Below are 23200 nucleotides of genomic sequence, written 5' to 3' on the forward strand. Positions count from 1 at the left end.
AAAAAGGGCTATGGGCTAATAGGACATAATATGGAGAGATTCGCATTAGTCTTGCCATTCCCAAAAGATCTCCCACAGAAATGACATCTGAGTTTGAGATGTGAGGTGTTACTAGGATGAGAAGGGGCAGAGGGAACATTCCCAGCCAAGGGACTGTCATGGACAAAGACTGTGACACAAGGGAGCAGAGCGTATCCGAGGATTAAGAGCAAGGGACACTGGAGAGACTAGAGAGCTTGGTTGAAAACGGGACACAGAGGTCCTTGTTCATCTTTGTCCATTTTTTTCTTTCAAAGAACAATGGGAAGCTATTGAGCTTTGGAAGAAATATATGGGTATGCGGGGTTGGGGTGGGGGGGAAGCTCACAGGGAGATACCGAATCTGAGTTGTAGCTTGAAAAAATCACACAGATTGCATGGGGAGCAGGCAGGGGTCACCACGGGGTAGCCAGTGAAGAGGCTGATGCTGCGGCACAGGTGAGAGGTGCTGGATGCTGCTGCTGCTGCTGCTGCTGCTGCTCTTCTCCCAAATTACAAGCAGCAGAGGAGGAACCAGGATGGAGCAGGCTAGGGGGAGTCAGGAAAGAGGGGCAGCAGGGTAGCCTGCGAATCCAGGCTCTGGAGTCAGATTGCTAGATTTGAAACCGGGCTCCACCTCTTACTAACTGTGGGATCTCTTTGTGCCTCAGTTTCTCTATCTGTAGACTAGATATACAAGATTAAATGAGAGAGTTTGTGTAAAATGTTCAGGACAGCACCACATAGTCAGTGCTAAATAAATGGTAGCTGTTTTTGTTTTATTTTAACTGTCATAATTTTGAATGTGTTGAGACCAAAGTACCTTTGAGACATCCAAGAAAAGCCATCAGACTAGCAGCTATATATAGGGTGTGGTATCTTTTGGCACTTGGTTGGGGAGGTTTAAGTGGAGGTCTAAATGACTTAGGAGTCATCCATGGGCATAAATGAGCTCACTCTCGGGTAGGGAAGGCTTAATGAGACAAGTGGGTCCCAGTGTTGAGTTATATTTTCTGAGATGGAGCATTGGCAGGTAATTACTAGATCCAGGTCTTATGGCCAGAAGCCCAGGGGAGAGACAGGAGAGAGCTGGTTGTTTGAGTTGAGGAGGTCAAGCAGCCCAGAGGCCAGGGTCTTGGGTAAGTTATCTGTGTAGATGCTGAAGTCACCCAGATGGCAAGGGAATGGGAGCAGAGAGAAGTGTGGGAAGCTGGGTACCCAAGTTTTCCAAAGGTGAGTGAATGACAGAGTCAGCAAATGACAACTCTGAATGGGGGAGGATTGGGTTTCTTCCAAAATTATAGGAAAGGCATTCCAGGCTCTGCAGAAGTAGCACAGAGGCTGGTAAAACCCGTTCAATGTTAAGAAGACATGGGCTATGAGAAAAAAAAAAATTTTAAGCACTTTATTTGTTCTTGTCCTTCGAACTGAACTTTTTAAAGAGCTGTCTTTTTGAAAATTGTTATCTAAACCATGGTAAGACTTATGGCATGCCAGTAAAGAAAGGCAAGATAGCCTGTGCTTGGAGGTCCCATGAATTGACAACTACCTTCTCCCAGCAAGAAAGGCTGCCGCAGGAATGAAATAGCCATGCTCTGCTCAGGGGCAGAGAAGCCGCAGCATCACTGACAGCCACTCCAGCCCATTCTTTTCTTTTCTGGCCAACTGAAACCAGAAGGAAGGTTTGGCATTCTGGACTTCAATCTCAAACTTTAAAAGATTAGGATGAGGCTAACCTGAATAGGTAACAGAGGTAAATTAAATTTGGGAATTTTCAAACACTTGGTGCCTTCATCTCCTGGAAACTGGGTTCACTTACGTGAAACTTAGAGATTGTTGGGAGGAGTGGTTTATCAGCACTGCTCTGGAAAATTGATCTTTAAAGCTGTCCCCCAGGTTCCTCTGCTAGAATACAACACCTAACATATTAAACAGAGCGTGTAATTGAAATGTTATATATTTGGCTATTAAAATCATGTTCTTGAATTCTCAACTAGCTTTTAACTTTCCATATTTTGTTTCCAAGAGCTCTAATACTTCCCTGAAACTTCGAAGGAAACCTCGGGAAAGTGATTTTGAAACAATTAAATTGATTAGCAATGGAGCCTATGGGTGAGTAATTCAAGAAAACTTTCTTGTATTTTAACACACTAGGGTAATATTTGCTTCACTTTATCTTATCCCAAATAGATATTCTATAGGAACTTCAGTTTTTGGATCATTGCCCCTTCACTGATGTGTATAACATGCAGTCAGAATAATTTTTTATGGGATACATCATCAGAAACATATCAGGGACCCTAGGAGTTATTTTACAGGATCAGAGAGTATGACTTTAAGAGTAAAAATTTATAAAGTAAAAGAAACTTTTTACATATGTCTGTTTCTCCCTCTTTGCTCTTTTGGGTTCAGAAGTAATTATCTCTTTGATACAGATATATGTATATGTATGAATATATGTATAGATAAACATACACATCTAGATATATATGTGTCTGAATATATATTAGTATCTCAATAAAATATTATGGATATCTGAATATGTATAAGTTCATACACAGCATTACTGCTTGAGAATTAGCCACTACTTCCTGACTGATCGGCAGCCAACCGAGTAAGGAAGTATTAATACTTAAATAGGAAGGCTGGTTGAAAATTAAGAGCAATACATTTCTTTTAGTCTTTATATTATACCAGGATTGTTGTTCAGTTGAACTCTGTGTTACAATCTTATGACATCAGTGGTTCCTTTTCCTTAATCCATTTTTATAGACACATGACTTCCTTCTCATGGCAAAGGGTCAATACTGATCCTTTTGAGTTACTAATAAATAGTTTTAAAGGGTAATTAGTACACAAACTACATCCTGATCCATTTTAGATGACCCAAGAACTTTAGTTTAATTAAGTATTAATCCCAGTTCCATCAGTATGTGGACAGCAGTGAACAATCTCCTGGACATTTATTGTCATTTATCTCACATGTGAGCAGATGAGATAAAAGTAATTGTTGTGCTACCAGGGATGTTTCTTCTGACAATTTTTTTTTTTTTGCCTCTGATATTTTCCACACCATTAATTTAGTGAAGAACTTAAATATTTGTGAGTTATTCCTACGCTTCACTGATTTGCTTTCAGGATTGTATCAAATGGCGTATTTCCTGATGTGGCTCACAAATGCTCTCTGATTTTGTGTGTGTGTATGTGTGTGTGTGTGTGTGTGTGTGTGTGATATTTCCTTTAAGGATCTCATTGAAACTTTTCTACTTCAGAATATTGTTATTTGTGGGTTTTGTTTGTTTACTATTTGTTTTTAGGTCTTTTTAGTTTTGGAGACCCCTTGAGGATTTCTTCCTTCATTAGGGAGAAGACGTGACTTTGATTTAATGGGCCTGTGGATTTGAGCACTGCTAGGTTTAATTGACAGTGGAATTCTGGAAAGAGATGATCTGTGAAGCACCATTTTTATAAAACGTGGACCTAGATCTTAGCCGTATTTGGAGTTTTAATTGGTTGAGTAAACTCATTTGTAGTGCAATTAAATCACAGGATAGTAGATGAGGTATATCACACTTCGGGGAATGGTTGGGAATATACAAGAAGTTAAACAAGCTGTGAATCAGTAAACACGCAGGATGCAGGCCAAGTCATTAATGGGCTCACAAGCTGCCTGCAGGAGCCTCCGCCAATCAACTAAAACATTTTTTTTCTTTTGCCCTTCTTTGATTTAATCTCTCTGTTACATTTCTGACAGATTTCCTTTATGTATTAATTACTTCTAATTTGGATTTGAATGGAGCTACACCCATTGGTCCACCCAGTCAAGATGCTGATTGCAGGCTTATGTGTACTACTGAGCAAATAGATCCCTCTATGGGAAGATGAACTGGAGCTGCCAGAGGCTTTCTTAGACATCTCTGTGACAGTGTAGTGCTCACGGCAGTGACTCAGAGTGACACTGATTTTGAAAATTGGTTCTGTTGGGAATGAGCCCTCTCATTAGGAAGGGCTTCTTACCTGACGTGCTAAAACTTGTGGTTTCTCTTAACTAACTACTTAGTGACAATTCAAGTTATAAAGCCAATTTGCTAATTTGATAAGCATCTGATTTCCTTCTCTGTTCAACATGTTTCAGATGACTGACTGGAAGTGAAACATCTCTCTATGCCAATGTAACACTTTGTAAAGAGCTAACACTTAGCGTGTACCAGGCACTGTCTCATTTCTTTATGCTCTCTTCCCCCAAGAGCCCTGCTCGGCAGTTAATATTACTTCCTCTTAGATGTGGGGGGAGAGGTTCAGCGGCGTGGCCACAGACTGATTCCAAGCAGAGCTCTTTCCTGACGTGAAGTGTTCTTTTTCTATAACTTCTGGCCATGTTAATTGGAGTGTACAGGTCTTCAGTTGAGCACTTTCACTTGGATTTTTAAATTACAACTTTTTTAAAAAAATTATTTATTTGTTTGTTTATTTATTTTATTTTTAGAGAGAGGGGAAAAGAGAAAGAGAGGGAGAGAAACATCACTGTGTGGTTGCCTCTCACTCACGCCCCCAACTGGGGACCTGACGTGCAACCAAGTCATGTGCCCTAACTGGGAATCGAACCAGCAACACTTGGCTCGCGGGCCGACGCCCAATCCACTGAGCCACAGCAGCTGGGGCCTAAATTAACAACTCTTAATGTTTTTAAAACCAAAGCATAAAATTGATTAAAATTTCTAAAAAGTAAAAAAACGAAACTTGAAAGGCACATTGTTTCTTCCTCACTCTGCTTTACATTCTCGCCTTGATGCATGTTGTTCCCTTTTACCCATCAAAGGTCAGGAGATGGACCCGCTGACGGTGTCCCTGTTCCCACACATTCTCTCCCCATTGCCTTTCCTCTCAGCTTTCCTCCAGTACGTACACTATCATTCCCACATGCAGATTTGCTTGCACAGATTCATGTATCGGGCTCTCAGACTCATGCATAATTTTATACGCATTAGACATTCACACTCCCGATAGGACTGATTTATTCTGCTCCAGATCCTGTCGGCAGCTCATTCCACCCCCCCACCCCCACCCCCACCCCGCGCACAGACACACAGTCCCACACCTCAGTTCTGCATGGGTGAAGTGTAACTTGGCTCAGAGAGAACCAGGGCCCCTGGCTGCCCTGATCCCTGCATCTACTCCCACCCTTGAATTTTTCTCTTCACAGGGAGGTCAGTGTAGGAAAAGAAAGACAGAAACAGCTTTTTCAGAGAAAATAACCCTAGGGGCCAGAAAGCAGAGAAATGTGGGCTGAATCACTTCACTCCAGTTTTCTAATCCTGGGAGGTTTACAGTGATGCTTAACAGCGTTAGATGTCTGTTTTTTGGCTTCTGTGTGTCAGCCTCTCTGTTTTCTCTTTTTCAATTTCTCTCCACCCTGCTCTCTCTCTCTCTCCCTCCCTTCCTCCCTCCCTTTCTCCCTCCCCCTCTCCCTCACTCCTTAAAGTACATTTGGAACATTAACTAACAGGAAAGGAGGAAAGGTGCATATGAAAGATAACAATTATTACTAAACAAACAAATGTCAGCATTAAGAATAATATTTCCAAAACAGTACAGAAATGTAAAAAACAGAATATAAGACAACAAATAAACAGAAATCCAGCTACAGCAAATTAGGAAGTCTAGTTGACTTTTACAATTTGATCAACATAGGCATGTCCTGAGGCAGAGAGATCTCAAGCTACTAATAGGATTAATTTCACTAGGTTTAGGTAAATTTCCCAAAGGATTAATTGATTATTTTAAGTACATCATAGCAAAGGAAAGCAGAAAGTCAAATCAAATTTGACTCAAATCAGTGAACTCAAAATCTGAAAATAAAGATTGGAGCAATATTTTACACAGTGCCCCCGAAAGCCTAGTTGGGATGATGGTCAAGTTGGGCCTGAGCCATCATTCTCTTTTGTTCTTTCAGAAAATTGGGTACAGCTCCATTCTCCTTCCTCTACTTCCTGTTGCTCTCAAACATATTGCTGAACAGTTATTTATGTGAGAAATGCTGATGCTTGATTGGAAATCAAAATGGCAACCTTCTGAGAGTCTAACAGAGAAGTTAATGATGTCATCTGTCTGGGCCCTCAGCACTCAACCTGCTCAATATCACATAGTTAAAGGAGAGATGGAAAGTAAGCTCTGTTCCTGCTACTCTTCAGAATAGGCAGGTGATAACATAAAGACACTATCTTTTAACATTTTGAATTCTAAATTTTATTGAAAATAGATTCTCTATTTCAAAAATTCCTCTTAATGACAATATTTGTTTCCTGGTGCTTGTCTTACCTTGAAGGGAAGGTCAGGCTATTTCCTATGCTCCCATGTATCTGTCCTGCTACCATATCTGAGTAGGAGAAACTCAACTTTTCTCTGGATTTTTGTTTTATCCAATCAGTATTGAAAAAGTGTATGTGTATATATATATATATATATATATATATACACACACATATAAGCCTTTAACCTGGTTTAGAAAGAATGAGTAATTGGTTGGTTAACTAAAAAGTTGGTCAAAGTAGGAAATCATTAAAAAATGATATGTACTTTAAACATTTTAATTTAACCCAAATATATGTGGATTTACTAGCTTTTTGATATAAGGCCTTTTTAAAACAACCACTGTATATATTTTTTAATTTATTTTTTATTGTTTTTCCATTACAATTGTCCCACATTATCCCCCATTGCTCCTCCCCATCCTCCCCACCCCTCCTTCCACAGTTAGTCCCCACCCCGTTGTCCATGTCCATGGGTCATTTATACTAGTTCCTTGACTAGACCCTTCCCCTTCTTACCCCGAGATAACCACTATAAATCATACTTATAATATGTTGTTTCTGTTTTCCAATTTTAACTTCTTTAAAGGTGAAGAACTTGAAGCAATATGAATATAGGAATCTAGATTTTTATTATTTTCTTCAGGTTTGAAATCTTTTCACCCATACTGAAGCAATGGGGGATTTTATTTAGTAACTCACTTTCCAAAACATTCTGTTTACTTTTCTTATAAACAGAAATGCTTTTCCTTTTCACCCTCATGTTTAATCAGTTTAAATATTTGTTTAAATTAGTTAATCATGATATCAAGCCTGCCATAAAAACAGGTGTGGAAAAGAAATAAGCCCCGCTGGTGGAAGCCCAGGTTTGGGCGCACCTTGAAGCGGTCCTGGCCCATGCAGAAAGCCCTGAGCAGCAGCTGGCCAGCTTCTGTGTCTGTGTGTTGTATTGTGGGAATAATAGCACCACCTTATTCCTTGACTTAGTTATGTAGAATGTGGTTGAGAGCTTTTTAATAGAAAGTAAAACAAGAAGTAGATAACCCAAGAAACGACAAGAGAAGAAGTGAAGCAAAACATTTAAAGAGACCCCCCCCAAAAAATAGTATAATTTTGTGAATGAAAGGAAAAGATAGATACAGAGAGAAGACAAAAATAAAAATATACAGCTTGAAAGAAAAATGAATTCCTAGTTGAATACTTAAGGGGGAAATGTGAATATCAATGAAACTGAGATTGAATATACTTAAGGTTTATGTAAGTGGACCACCCTGATATACTGGTTCAGCAGGAATACAGGGCATCTTAGTCCCCTTACATTCATTTCAAGGACAATGAAAATGAAGAAAGGAAAATGCCTCTCAGATCAAATAACCTCTTGTTTAAGGAGGCAGATCACTGGATAGATCTCACTGTGACTGATTGCTTTTTAGGAAAACTACTACTTATTTGATCATTGCATTTGTTGTAGGGCAGCATTATGTAACCTATTACACAATTCTAATGACTGATGGTTCTTTAGGTAAATTACCCCTTATCAGAACATTGCCTAACCTGAGAATTCTTCCACAGTAATGACAAGTGAGTAACTAATGAGAAAAGGCAGTCCAAGACATTTTCCTTGTTGCTCATCAACTCCAGGTAGTGTTAAGACTCCTCCTCCTAAATATTCCTTTTCTCCACATTATTCAGATCTTCAGGGATTCCACCGCATGGTCATGGAACATGGGGAAAATAAGTCAGTCTCTTCTCTTTGTGGGAGGCTTTCGGCAGAGATTCAGCCCAGCCTACTCATTTTACAATAAAGTTGCCTGACACCTGGCCATGGATCGGATGGTGCAGAAGTCAGTGTATTATTATTGACCCGCTTTTGTATTGGGAAATGCATTTCCTGTTGAACCAAGCACAGGTGTTACTCATGCCAAGGTCTGTAGTGAAGAAATACACTATTCTTGGTTGTGGGACAGCCTCATATGACCTATTTACACACTTCTCACTTATCTGGAAATTTCATAAGAAATAATTACTCTCAAGTTGGAAGCCAACTACTCTAAGATGCTGTGGTCCTTTTGCCAATTCCAAGGGTATTATATAGAAAATATTTGCTTTAGTCAATGGAGAAAAATATCTAATGTATATCTAATGTTAGAAAGGATTTTGTTCTCATTATATGTATGTACTTTTAATTCTTTCCTGTTCTAACTTACATGTTGGATTTTGTTTTATTTGTGGCAAAACTGAGAACATCAGCTAGCTGTTGGAAAACAGCCCATTCTGGAGACTGTTCCTTTTCTTCCTTCAGAAGTGAAAATAGATTTGATGTCTTATGTATAACCTATGACCTTTATTGAAACAGTTTTTTTTTAAAGCAGTCTAACCAAAGGATTTTGGCCTGGAACGGGGTGTTTGTAGCTGCCAGCATGCCTGTGTGAGTTGCATTCCAGCTCGCATGTGAACGTAAAAAAAGCTGATGATCACGTGGTTTCCTGTGCTTCTTTTCAGGGCAGTCTACTTTGTTCGGCATAAGGAATCCCGGCAGAGGTTTGCCATGAAGAAGATTAACAAACAGAACCTCATCCTCCGAAACCAGATCCAGCAGGCCTTTGTGGAACGGGATATCCTGACTTTTGCAGAGAACCCCTTTGTGGTCAGCATGTATTGCTCTTTTGAAACAAGGCGCCACCTGTGCATGGTCATGGAATATGTGGAAGGTAAATCCGTCTGACACGGAGAACATGACACCTGTACCCAGAAACTCCTTGCTCATTTGTGTGGCTGAAGCCTTCTGTGTTTGTGCAACTTAATGGTTGTGTGCACCTAGAAACTGAAGCCAGGCAGGGAGATGGCCGTATTCCTTGTCATTATCTTGTGATAATTGCTTGTAAAGAGCCTGCTTGCTCTACTATAACAAAGGGAAAATTAGTGCTATTTGGGAAAAGGTTGTTGTTTTTCTTTTTAAATAACATTTAATTCTATCTTCTATCAATTGGTCATTAAACTTAGAATATAGGTGATGGGATTTTTCTTACTTATTATCGTACATCATAAAAGCATTCATTACAATTGATCCCTTAAATAATGAATTAAAAGTATATCATTTCAGCACTCTCCCTCCTGGAAGCACACCTGCACCCTTCTCTTCCTCACCCTTCTTCCCCCACAGGCACACATCTCCTAAACTCTAAGGGTCCCCACGAGACTTGCAGCCAGGGGAGCAGTGGCCAGTGGCAGCTCGTCCTGGGCTAACCCCTGAACCTGTCTCCAAGGCCCCCTTTTCTCTGACTTTCCGGTGAGCTGACAGCAACCCCGCCTTGGCACATTTCTGTCACTGTGACTTTCTCAGTGATCCAAAGCAGCCCTGCCTAGGTTCTCTCTGCTGCTTCTGTCCCAACCCTCCCCTGTTTCACTATCCCCAGCTTTAATAAACGTACTTAAAAAACAAGTATATCCTTTCTGGTCTATGGTAGGAAATTAAAAATGAATAAGGGGAAAGGAGATATTTAAGATTCAAGAAAACCTAGCCTTTGTATTTTCTTTTGTTTGTTTGTTTGTTTGTTTGTGGTCTACCAAGTAGCTTAGGTGCTCCGAGTGATGTTATTTTCAGCAGATTTATATGAAATTTCTGAATGTTTGAATGGCTGTGACTTGTTGATCTAACTGTTAATAATAAAATAAATTGATCAGCAAGGGCCAAAACAATTTTTAAAGCATCTAATGTAAGTTCTTGTAATTGAACAGAATCCCAAAACTATAAAACTGGAAGAAACATTAAATATCATATAGTTCACCCTTTTTGTTTTGCACATGAGTGAACTGAAACCCAAGAAAGGGGGTAAACGTACTAGGTATTTAGTGGTAGATGTAAGACATAAACACAGCTTGTCTGATTTCCACCCATTGTTCTTTTTACCACACCAGTACTTTGCTTTATTAACACTTTGTTGTGGTTATTTTAACAACTAACATTTATCGCGTATTTAAAGTGTGTTGACAATATCCTCAGCTCTTTACATAAATTATGTCATTTAGTCTTCACAATAATGCTAAAAGTAATGACATTATTATTCTCCTGATATTAATGATGAAAGAACCAAGACGAGTTTCCCTAAGATCTCCACACCTGGAGCAGTCAGAGGCTAGGATTTGAACTCAGGCCGCCTGATTCCAGAATCCATGTTTTATACTGGAAATTTTTTAATTGTCACCGTGTTTCTAAAATTATGCTAGCAGTTTTTCAAATTTCAGTTCTACATCAGAGCCAAACCTGCTCTCTTCTGAGTACTGCTTCTTAAATATGTTTTTTTTAATCTGTATTTTCTCCACACCACATCTTAATTAGAAGCATGATTACTTAACACACAGTCTCCACTTAAGAATATGATATACTGTGTCTGTGGGTAAAGGCCATTCTGCTTTAAAATTCTGCACTCAAAACTGATGGTCTTCTTCAATCCTAGCTGATTCTATACCTGCTCAGTCTTCTTTTGTGTGTTTTAAAGGGGGTGACTGTGCTACCTTAATGAAGAACATGGGTCCTCTCCCTGTTGATATGGCCAGGATGTACTTCGCTGAGACAGTCCTGGCCTTGGAATATCTGCATAATTATGGAATTGTACACAGGGATTTGAAACCAGACAAGTATGTACACTAATGAAACATGTCTTTATATATATATATATATATATATATATATATATATATATATATATATAATATAAGTTTTCTTGGTCTATAAAATTATTTTCTTTTAATGCTGTTTTATATATTTTGAAATCCTCCCATAATGTGCCCAAATGAATTATTTTAATAGTATGGTAATCCTTTAAAAGTTGTAATGCTTATAATAATAGCTTATAGGAAATGAAAAACAAAAGGATGATTATAAAGCCAGGCTTAGTTAATTTTTTAAAACTCTTTGTCATATAAACTTTTGAATAGCTACCTAAACTGCTACTAGTTTTCTGGATAGTTTCTGCTTTTGGTATTGTACTTAGGTAATCCTTCCCTTCTGAAAAATGATATGCTTGATATTATATTCTATTTTACTCATCATTTAATTTAAAAAATTTCAGTCTATCTAGAGTTCATTATGGTATCTGATTTGAGATACCGAGAGACTATTTTTCTCCAAATGACTGGCTATTCATCTTGACACCACTTATTAAATGTTTCATGCTTTCTCTACTAATTTGAAAAGACTCTAAATGTGTCACATGTTAATATGTATATTTTTTATGAGTACAGAAGATTGTATGATAAATTTAAATCATGTTCATTCCAGAAAATTTGGGAAGTGCAGAAAAACAGAGAGAGAAACCTTTTTCTTTAAATATTTTTGGTAATGCACAACATTACCAAGCAAAGAAAACTATTAAAATTTTAACATATTTCCTTTCAATAGCTTTCCCTCCCAACTGCTTAGTCTTTTAATTTTTAATTAATTAAAATTTCAACTTTCTCCCTAAAATGAAAGAATTTTTAAATATAAACTCATAAAGCTGTCAAATGTGAATTTGTTGCATGTATAAGGAATGTAGGTTTTGTGCTTAATGAGTAGAAATTTAAATTCAAGCCAAGAGTTGAGATCTTAAATAATACTACATTTTCTTGTCCAAGTTTCTTATGTCTCATTTGAGTCACAGATGGGTTGCTTATCTTAGTTCCTGATGTGTGACATGGTATATTATTGGTAGCCCTTTCTCTTCTGTTCTCTTATTCTGAAAATAGATGTCAGTGTTCCACACTTGAATTTGTCTAAGAGTTTTAGGTTGTAGATGACATTGCATGTGGCTGCTCCAGCCAGAATGAGCTGGGTCTAGTCTCTGGCCCTCCCTTGTGAATTATGCTCAGCTGCCAGATGGAGGTATTTCACATCTTCCTGTGACTTTCTCTCTTCCCAGGCTGGGTTTCTAATAAAGTTGACACCTATATACTAAATAGTTTTACAGTTGACAAGAGAGGAGGGAGAAAGCTAAAAAAAACGAAAAAAAAAACCAAAACAAAACAAAATGAGAATGATATTCACAGTGAGTATTGTAATATATGTCTTTCTGCTTCATAGTTTGCTGGTCACCTCCATGGGGCACATAAAGCTGACAGATTTTGGATTATCCAAGGTGGGACTAATGAGCATGACTACCAATCTTTACGAGGGTCATATTGAAAAGGATGCTCGAGAATTCCTAGACAAACAGGTAAGCTTGCATGCTGTTCAGTTCTGTAGGGAAATACCAAGTACGATATTGCCAGTGAACTTCCTAATCGACTTGTGTAGGCCATCTTCACATTAGTACTGGGGTTTAGATGTCTGTATAAGCCTTACATTTAATAGAGTGCAAATTGCCTCCATTTTTCTCCCTGGGCCTCTTTGAACTGTCCATTCCTCCACATTCCTCCCCCAACATTATGGTCTGTTAGCGAGACGAACGACCTAATTGCACATAAGTGAGAGTGTGAGAGAGACAAATGGAAAACTGTTTTTGTAAGGAATTCAGGAGTCTCAGTAGAGTACTTGTGAAACTCATGATGCATTGCACAATCACGGGCACTAAATTCCGAGCCATGGCCCATTTCCCTTTAAGCATGCCTCATTACCATGCGCCCACAGTCTGTTCATTGTACGGTTACTTAAGGTAAACACATCTCAATTGTCATGCTTTTATGAAGTGACCAGGGTGTGAATATATTTTGGCCATACAAATGCTAAAACTATCTCTGAAAGTGACAGATAAAAAATACACGATTTTAAATTTAAGGATTACAAGTGTTTTTAATATTGTAAACTAAGTAAAACTACTGAACAGGGTCAAGTGATTGATTTAAAATGACACATTACAAATAGTTGGACATTAGAGTAGAATTTTAAACTTCCTTTTTTTGTGTTTAAATAATTTATGGCCTTTAGTATTAGGGATACCCGCTTAGAATTGCTGTTCTTACATTCTTTGTCCATGTGGTTCCATGTGGTTGAGCAGGTGCACACTAGGCAAGATAATTGATGTTTAGCCATCTTGCTCATTTTAATTCATGTCTAATATTGCCATTATTCTAATATTGCAATCATCTTTTAGGTGTGTGGCACACCTGAATACATTGCACCAGAAGTGATTCTGCGGCAGGGCTATGGGAAGCCTGTGGACTGGTGGGCCATGGGGATTATCCTCTACGAATTTCTGGTTGGATGTGTGCCGTTCTTTGGGGACACTCCAGAAGAGCTATTTGGACAAGTCATCAGTGGTAAATATCATCAGGAGCTGTCTTTAAGCCACTGTTGGGAAGCAGCTATTTAATGTAATTTTATGAAGTTATCGCCGTATTTATTACTGAAATGTTAACCTTTATCAAACAGTTTAGCCAACAAATTAAAAGAACTCACTCATCATAGCACGTAATTGACTTTCACAATACCAAGAGAGCAATTTGGGTTGAAAAGTGATCTGAGGAAGTTTTGTTAACATGGAATTTGGAAATGTACTGGCAATATTACCAATTTTTATGGCATGCTTTTCAGCAAAAACAAATTGGTGTGAGACTTGCAAATGAGTTCATTGCTGTCCAGTCTTCCTTTCCATAATAGCAAAGTGGCACCAGGGAAGAGAAGGTGAATGTGGGTAACATTTACATAGCTGGAAAAATGCTAAAGGCACAATGAAGAAATTAACAAAAGTGTAATAAATCCTGAAACAAATGTCTACCAAATGATAAATAATGACAATGGGAAGGAAGCAGATTTAATCCACAGACTGTTAATGATTTCACTGGTAGTTGTTATGGTGTAATGTTATTTCTGTAACAGCTGTTCATCTTTCATTTAAAATTCAATAACCTTTAGATATTAACCTGCAAGCTGACCCTAGCTTTGTTAGGTGGCTTGTGACAAAACTTAAATGATAATTAAATAGGCTCTATTACTACCCTACCTGCTGTTTTTATAAATTTCCCCTAAGCATAGATGAAAAAGGCCTCTCTATCTCAGAATTTGTCAGTGATTATTGATATCTTTTTCACCTACTTCTAGTCCATTCTGGACTGTCCTTGTGGCATCCAACACGGGAAATAGGGGACATTTTCATTTTGGAGCCCTTTAAACCACGGCATTATTTTCTGTCACTGACTTTGCAAGTCAGACATATTTGTAAACTTTAACAAAGTAGATTTGTGAGTTGCCTGCAGTGAATATCTGAGTTGTTTATGGATTTATAACTAGGCTGTTTTCTGATATGCCAAGACCTAAATGGCAAGAGGAATCAACTGTTTAATTAACACAAGCAGTAAATGCTGGCTTTGTTCTCGATGCCTTACGGCTCAGATGCATATTCATGTTTTATTTTCCAAATCATTTTAAAGTGCAGCAGAGGAAGCTAGAGGCAGGCGCACGTGGAAATAATTCATGTTTTTATTGCGTTTCCATACACACAAGCATGCCCACCTATCTTCAGGCAAACTCCTTCAGAATGTAGAGCATAGTCTAATATTTATGACAGATTTTAAATACTTTCATTACTATGATTACCTTGGATTTTTTTCTCAGTATTAGCATTTGACCTTTCCTTTGTCTCTAGAAATGGTTTTTTTTTTTTTTTTAAAGATTTTATTTATTTTTCGTGAGAGGGGAAGGGAGGGAGAGAGAGGAAGAGAAATATTGATGTGAGAGAGAAACCTCAATCAAGTGTCTTCTATACACATCCTGACCAGGAACTGAACCTGTAACCCAGGCATGTGCCCTGACCAGGAATTGAACCAGCAACCTCTCGCTTTGCAGGACGACACCCAACCCACTAAGCCACACCAGTCAGGGCTAGAAAGAGTTATTTTTACAAAATTACTTTTTGCTTCTTGGAGCTGCAGAACTCTGTGACTGAGGATCATAGGAGAGAAAGTCTTACTCTGCTGATCCCTGGATGACTGACCACCTGAAATACAGGTGTTTAGCGTTTCCACTGTATTGTCCTTTTATTAACTTTTCAGAAAGAGCAATTTGTTGTGAGCCAATTCCACCAAAGAAAAATGAGTCAAAAAGGCACATGAGAAATACTGTTTATTGAAATAGCATCTCCCTGCCTTGTTCAAAGCTGTGCTATTCATGTCTTGTGAAACAATACTTCTAAAGCTTGCCTGAGCCCAGGCATCAACAGGAGATCCTGTTAAAATGCATTTTCTGATTCAGTGGGTCTGGGGTGGGGCCTAAAGTCTGCATTTCTGACAAATTCCCAGGGGATGTCCATGCTGTCGGGACATGGGCCACCATTTGAGCAATAAAGTTGTAACTACTTCCCTTCCTTCTAGATGAGATCAACTGGCCTGAAAAGGACGAGGCGCCGCCACCGGATGCGCAGGACCTGATTACCTTGCTTCTCAGGCAGAATCCTCTGGAGAGACTGGGAACAGGTTAGAGCACATGTTTCACTTTTGCTAATAATATGCAAGAAACAGTGTCTATGAGGGACACTCAGAGGTTTGTGTTTGTCTTTTTTTTTTCCTTTCTTTTTTTGGCATAGGAAACATCTGTTAATTGATGTAGAACATGACCACAACACATTATAACAACAGTATTTTGGGATTTTTTTCCTGGTTCAGAGCAGTACATATACTAGGAGCATGGGATGGTGTTTTTGTGTTTGTTTGTTTTGTTTTGCTTTTTTGCAAAGCCAAAGTTGTTCTTAATTTGTTTCAATAAATAAAATTTCTCTGGGAGAAAACCTCAAGACCCATATAACTCTTCTATCCTGAAAAGCAAGCATCTTAAATAATTTGAAACAGGATTAGAGATGTGGATCTTCTTTTGTTTGGAGTTTTGTTTTTTTGTTTTTTTTAATCTATATTCCCACAAGGATTTGACCCAGCACGTTACTGTCTCCAGGCTTTGAAAGGGGTTATCAGTTCTTGAACTAATTACTAGAAACGAGTGCCTGGGGTTGAACCCTGCTGTCGCATCATGCTGATCAGCACGAAGGCCCAAGAAAGAGGATAAAAACTATTGACTTTCAGGAGTAAGGATAATAGATTTGTTAGTTGATGATTATTTTTCCTGACAGTTCTGCTATTGGTTTTTTACTTCTGCTTCCTCTTTTCCTTTTCTTTCTTATATTCTGAATAGACAGACTTAGAGATCCCAAGATAGAGTTCCAGCCTGCCCACTATGTGGACTTATACAGATGAGACTAAATATTAAATATAAACATATACAACACAGACACACTGTAGACAATATTCACAATTTCCATCAGAATTGTGATGGGTTGTTTACGGAGCTGCTTCATTCTACTCCATTTTAATAGAAATATTAGAAAATATGGAAGAAACGAGGCTCTCTCTCCATTTATCCTAGACAAAAACCATTTGCAACAGCTCCAAAAATTTATCTTACATTGTTCTCCACATGTGTCCATAGCTTCTCTATTTGGAAAGTTCTGTTCTTGCCAAAGTATGGAATGCTATGCCACTAGAGTTTATGATGATGCATTAAGACCCATGGACCAAATCTTTATTTTGTAAATAAAGATTTATTGAAACACGGCAGTACCATTCATTCACATATTGTCTATGGCTGCCTTCATGCTAGGCTGAGTAGTCACGACAGACTGTATGTCCCACAAAGCTTAAGATATTTACTATTTGGCTCTTTAGAGAAAAATCTTACAGACTCTGAGTTAGAGAATCAGAATTTAAAACCAGGGCTCAATTTGGAAAACTGTTGAGTTGAGCCTCTTACTGGAGTCCCGTGTGCCTCATTGCCTTCTTCAGTGGCTGAGTGTGCCTTGAACTAGAAAGGGTAATATGAAGGGAAGGGCCCAAATGTGGGGTTCAGACTGAGTTTAAATCTCAGCAGTGTGGCCAAGGTGAGTTATTTCCCGTTCTGTGCCTCCTGTCATCAACTGAAAAAGGAAGCACGGAGCAGCAGCACCTCCCAGGATTATGGCGAGGATAAAGGGTCACCCACTCTGGCTCTTAGAACCAGGTATGACACTGCCGCTGCTGGCATTGTCATTTTAATTTTCTGCAGGTACCATGCTTTCCCCTTTGGGCAGGTGAGATCAAGAAAAGGTGGTGGTGGCCCTGCCTTTGAGCTGATTGAATTCTTTGAACAGAGTACTTTACATTTCTTCTCTCTATCTGGTTTTCTTCTTCTCTGAAGTGACTAGCAAACTTGTTATTTCCCACCTCTGTGACCTGCAGTCAGATTTGCTTTATGGTTCAAGACATAAGAGTAGCTGTCAAAGAATTGATGTCAAGGCTCTATATGGGGCAGAGTTTTGAGGAGTGATCTTTACTCACTTGAGCCAAATATAAGAAGCAGTGACATTTTAAGATTGCAACAATACAAATATCTATTTATATGCCCCAATCAACTGTCCCAGAGAAGTGTTGTCCTAAAAATTATATTAGATTCAGCTTACCCCTTCTAAAGGGTCCCTTCCCCTTCAGTGTTCACGTGTCATTTTGGAGGGTTTTACTGCTTAATATTCTGCCCGTTTTCTTCCTCTAAGAATACTTGGACTCCTGATTGGGCTTGATTTAACGAGTCAAGGCTAGGATGGTGGTCAGCACATTCATGGTTATATTATACGCCGCAAGTCATCTCTCCAAACCTTTTCTCCTTGACTGCTACTTTCGCTCTTTTCAGGTTTGACAGTTTGAGAAACAAATCTCCTAGCTCAAACTCAGAAGAGGCATTTGAAAAACCCTGCCCAAGCTGTTAGCATGGTCAAGAAGTGCTTGCCAAACAGGCAGGTCCAATGTGACAGGTCCCAGTAGGGCTCAGAATGAGGCTGAGAATCCCGCAGGCCTGCCAATGACAGCATTTTGGATTTAATGCATATTTAGCAGCAAAATAATGCACCGTGAAAATGCGCGAATACGCATTTGCCCGAGAGACTAGAGAGGCTGAGAAAAGGAGTGTGAAGAACATAATGGATGTTTAAGAAACTTCCATGAAAGGAGAGAAAAACTCAAGGGAGAATATTAGTGCCAAAGCATAACTTGCAATTTAGGGACTTGTACTTGAACTGGAGTTTTGAACTTGCAGAGTGTTGAGCAGCAGCCTGGCTCTTTGGACCTTAGAGCTGCTCAGACGTGACCGACTTCCACCCATGTACCACCAGGGACTGGAGTAGTTCTTCATTGCCCTGGGTCTCAGTTTTCCAGTCTATGAAAATGGGCATGTTATATACCTCACAGGATTATTGTGAGGACAAAATGCAAACGTATTTGTAAAGGTGTCTGGTGCATTAACCTAGTACATCAGTTGCCCTTCTCCACCTGCTGAATTCTTATGAGAGCTGTCATTTGCATGAGTTTGTGTCCAACAATTTGCATTTGGCTCATAATGATATCCTTATTATACCAACAACTTAGCCCAGAGATCGTTTTTCCCCAGTGTGTCCTTTTAATTTTTTTGTTCCCCATCTCTGCAAAGGTGCATGAGAAACAAGACCCAGTGATAAGGAACCTGTTCTCAGTGGAGCACAGAGGCCAAAGGGTGAGAAATGTGAGCTGGGTCAGCAGTTGGCTGTGACCCCATGGGGAGGACCCATGTGTCACATAATCTCACCAACTTGTGTTTCAAAGGGTGGCAGGCAGAGGAGGGAAAACCAGACACTCTGGATATGGTCCGGAAGTGCTGTTTGAGCCTGTGGCTCTAGAGAACTTGTGCTTGTCTGGGTGAAGCTAAGTGACCTCAGACTTTTAGACCTGCCATTTGGGTGGCCCTGTGAGCAGTAGCTGAAATGGTGGTCATTGCAGCTTGACTCTTTGCAACTCCTTGTCATTGACCCAGCGAGGAAGTTGGATAGATAAATATTTGAGCCCTTTAACTTCCTCAAGATAAGAATACTAGAAGGAGATGTCACTGGCAGCTGCGTTTGGGGACATTGATATTGGGCTGGAGGGAAGCCGGGATGCATGGAAGTCAGGAGTTGGACTGTGCAAAGGTGCCAGGAGAACAGCCTCAGGAATTGGTTGTTAGACTCAGTTCTCCAGTATTGGCAGCTGTGAATCCATCTGCAAATCGATCCAAGAAAGATGGCAGGGTAGGATCCGAACTGAAACATGCTCTCCCTATGGGCTGTGTGGTATTATGGTGCAGAGGATTGACATGAATGTTTTCAGACATACCTCGCTCAGCCCTCTAAATCTTGCTTTCTGGGGGTCATGGGCCAGTATCCTTTGTTGCGTAGTCTGTTTCCCTACCCCAAAATGGAAAGTCATTGGGGTTACTTTCAGTGACTTATTGAAGGAAACACAGGGCCTCTAGCATCCAGTGCAATGCTTGTCAGCCCTCAAATGGCAGCTGCTAAGACTGCAGCTGTTGTCACCAACATCAGACTTCAGTATTGTGCTGTGAACACAGGGGGTGCCTGGGTAGGATCCCGGATAAAGATTCTAATCAGATGCTTTGTAAAGAAGAATCTCTTCCCTCTTTTGAGGGGTGACTTTTCCCCTTTGCTCTTTTCTCTCCACTTCATTGTTTTCAGAACTCGAGTTTGCCCCTGTCTGGGTTTAGAGCTCTGACCTGCACCGTGTGCTGCAGGACACCGCTGGGAACAGAGCCATGTTTAAACCCCACAGACAGCTCCCCCACTCCCAGGCCCACGCCCATTTTTCATTCAGCTTGCATTTCTCGTTCCTTTCCCTGGCCTGCATGGGTCACAACTGCATTAAAGAGATGTTTATATCTCACCTAGAGGGGCATCTCCTGGCAGGGAGGCAGGGAGGCTGATTAGACCCTGGCATTAGTCTTGGGAGAAAGCTCTCTCTTCCTGGTGGTCTTTCAGGGTTGATTCTGCCATGTCTCCCTTATCAACTGTGTGTGTGTGTGTGTGTGTGTGTGTGTGTGTGTGTGTGTGTGTGTGTGTGTGTGTGTGTGTGTGTCATGCCAGTGGCCTGATATGTGTGTGTGTGTGAGGCCAGTGGCCTGATATGTGTGTGTGTGTGAGGCCAGTGGCCTGATGCTCCCTCTATGATTTTATAATGTGTACCTTCTTTACGTGGAGCGTAAGGTAATATCATTTTTTAGAATCATGAACTGAATTAAAAACATTATTTCACTGAATTGTACTGTTGTGCTGCGTTGGCAGAAAAAAGCCTAAAACTTAGGAATTGTGATTCATTTTTTTATTCCATACATTATATATCTATCAAACAGGTTTGTTCCTTGCTTCATTCAGAGTCTGAAATCCACAGACTCTAATTCCTACCTATGATAATGAGCAACCCAATAAGATTGAATGGTAACCACTGTGTACTATTTAGGAAAAATTCATCTTTATTAACCTGACCTCCAGGGGAAATACTTAGGTAAACACAGTTTGTGCCTTGTTAGAATGTCTTTGGGTTTGTTATGAGCAAGGTGCTTGGGGTCAGTGTGCTACATCCATGTCCCCAGGTTCGGCATAATGTGATTTTAAGTGGCCACCTCATTAGCCTTTGAAAAATGGAAGAAGCCTTGGAAAAATGAACACTGAGGAACTGTGTCATAGCAACTGCTTTTAGCGAAATCAAATCTGCTGATAAATTACGGGAGAGATTTTGGGGTATTTAGTTGTAGAATGAAAAAGTAAGGTTTCCATGACTTCTTTATTTCTCTGTTGATTTTTTTTTTTTTTTTTTTTTTTTGGTTGTTCATAAGAAATTACTGTTTATCTTTACTTGGAGGGTAGTTTAACATCTTCCCCTCTGTTCTCTACCCCCACCCACCCCCTCCCCATCCCCAGGTGGCGCATATGAAGTCAAACAGCACCGATTCTTCCGTTCTTTAGACTGGAACAGTTTGCTGAGACAGAAGGCAGAATTTATTCCCCAACTGGAATCCGAAGATGACACAAGTTATTTTGATAGTATGTGCATTATCCTACATAAAATATTGCAGAAAATTAGCTTTACTTTTCATAGAACCTTCCAGTCTAGAACCTATGAGGTCTTAATCATAATGTTGCTCTGATACAGAAACTGATAATGAAAATACTGAAATTAAAAGCTGAAACTCTGAGTAACTGGAACTGTTACCAAACATTTCTCTGTAGCCCGGTCGGAGAAGTATCATCATATGGAGACCGAGGAAGAGGATGACACAAATGATGAAGACTTTAACATGGAAATAAGGCAGTTTTCCTCATGTTCACACAGGTTCTCAAAGGTCAGTGAAATATGGCATAGACGTATCGGGACCCTCTGAGCGACTCTGTGCTGACAGGATGGTTGGTGTCCCTAAACAGCTGGATGCAATGCTAAACACCACCTACAGTACTTTGGAGCTTGGGTCTTCTGTACTTAAAACTCCTTTTTGTTTGGGAAGAGTGACCCTACCATTTGATAATCCAGAGCCCCCTACCCCTCAGGAGTATATTTTGGTTTTCTTCTCCGCGGATTCCTATCTTTTTCCTTGGAGGCACAGACTGGCCACTCCTGTATCTTTGGAGTACATGATAACCATTACATGCCGACCTCACCTTACATGCTCTCGTGTAGCTTGGTGCCAGGCTGTGGAGGCAGCCCCCCGTGTCCACTCGTTTCATGGTATAAGGGAGAACATTGGGCCCGGCGTGTGCAGAGCCTTCTCCCAGTATTACATGGATTACAGCACAGAGAACAAGGCATAGTCCTTGGCATAAGCTAAGATCATTGGGGATAGCTGATTATGGAATAAGCAAGTCTGGTAACCAGTAATAGAAAATGTACATTATATTAAAGAGACAGTAGGAAGTAAACTAGAATTTTAGAAATGGCAGAACATAATAAAATTGATATTTGAGAAAGATGCTGCTTTTTATACAGATAGTGGCAAGATTAAAACAAGCAATCAGAACAAAGAAACCCAGTGTGTGTGAGGCAGGGCAGCAGGGCCCTGGGGAGATGGAACCGGACCCCGAAGGCACCCTGCCTCCCTTTGCCGTTTTCGGAAGCTGTGTACTTGCCGTTGCCATGGCGTTGTACGTGGTTACTATTTGGATCTCCTGTAGCATGTAGTGATTTCAATGCTCTGTGCCTTTCTCTGAGTAACTGCCTAGAATGCACCTGCAAACTGGCCAGCACAGCTCTCGCCGTTTACAGGAAGGACACAGAGAGGTAGGGATTTCCCTGGAGGGAGTGGTGGCAGCTGAGCCGCAGAGCCAGGACTTGAGCGTTGACATCACCGAGCGCTGGTTTTCCCCAGCACCCGCAGTCTGGTCCAGCAAAGCCAGCCCCTCAACTCTATTTCTTTCACACTGTCTCCTGCTCTTTAGCTACTTTCCTCCTCACCCCAGTAGATACAGGCTGTCTGAGGATCGTTTCCATGAGAGCAGCAAAAGGCTGGGTTGCGCAGCAAGAATGCTTCCTGGGCTGGGCTCTCAGCTCCCTAGTTCACCTTCCGTCTTTCCTGGGGGACGGCAGAGCTCTGATCCTCTTCAAAAATCCTAGTACCAACATACAAGGCGGGCTGTCTGTGTATGTAACGTACAAGCCGAACAAATACTTCTGACTCACAACCAAATATGGACTGCATACACCCCCCCACACACACACACACATCTGAAACAGGTAATTTATTCTTCTCTTCGTACTCAATTCCAATTCATTTTCTCCTTTTCACCGCTAACGGGTAGCCGTTAAATCTTTTTCTCTGACTTTCTTTTTCTGATTGACTTCATGGTTAAAAAGTAATCTGAGGTGTGCATTGATCCCCAGGCCTAGAAACCCCAATGCAGCTATAGATTTTGTTTGCAGATACAAAGTTCATTATGGGGTATGGTGAGAGAGTAATGAATTCCTAGCTTCCCACTTCAAAAGAAAAAAAAATTATACATTGACTTAAGTAAACAGCATTGGAAAGTACCTTCTGGATTCAGTCCCACTTCAAACTTTAGTCATACTCTCAGGCTTTTCTCCTAAAACTTGGG

The 23200-nt window shown here is 40.1% G+C and overlaps 1 protein-coding gene across 1 annotated transcript in view; it reads left to right on the forward strand.

Moving 5' to 3' along the window:
* MAST4 (microtubule associated serine/threonine kinase family member 4) overlaps window positions 1-23200 on the forward strand; it is a 166932-nt gene that overhangs the window by 117237 nt on the left and 26495 nt on the right. Inside the window, exons 11-18 of the mRNA XM_090276340.1 lie at window positions 2045-2130; window positions 8829-9037; window positions 10826-10964; window positions 12388-12520; window positions 13397-13562; window positions 15612-15713; window positions 21038-21160; window positions 21347-21459. Coding sequence (XP_090132466.1) covers window positions 2045-2130; window positions 8829-9037; window positions 10826-10964; window positions 12388-12520; window positions 13397-13562; window positions 15612-15713; window positions 21038-21160; window positions 21347-21459 — 1071 coding nt within the window. The remainder of the gene's footprint in view (window positions 1-2044; window positions 2131-8828; window positions 9038-10825; window positions 10965-12387; window positions 12521-13396; window positions 13563-15611; window positions 15714-21037; window positions 21161-21346; window positions 21460-23200) is intronic.

Source organism: Furipterus horrens, unplaced genomic scaffold (assembly GCF_987537825.1).
Source record: "Furipterus horrens unplaced genomic scaffold, mFurHor1.1.pri manual_scaffold_5, whole genome shotgun sequence".
Taxonomy (NCBI): Eukaryota; Metazoa; Chordata; class Mammalia; order Chiroptera; family Furipteridae; genus Furipterus; species Furipterus horrens.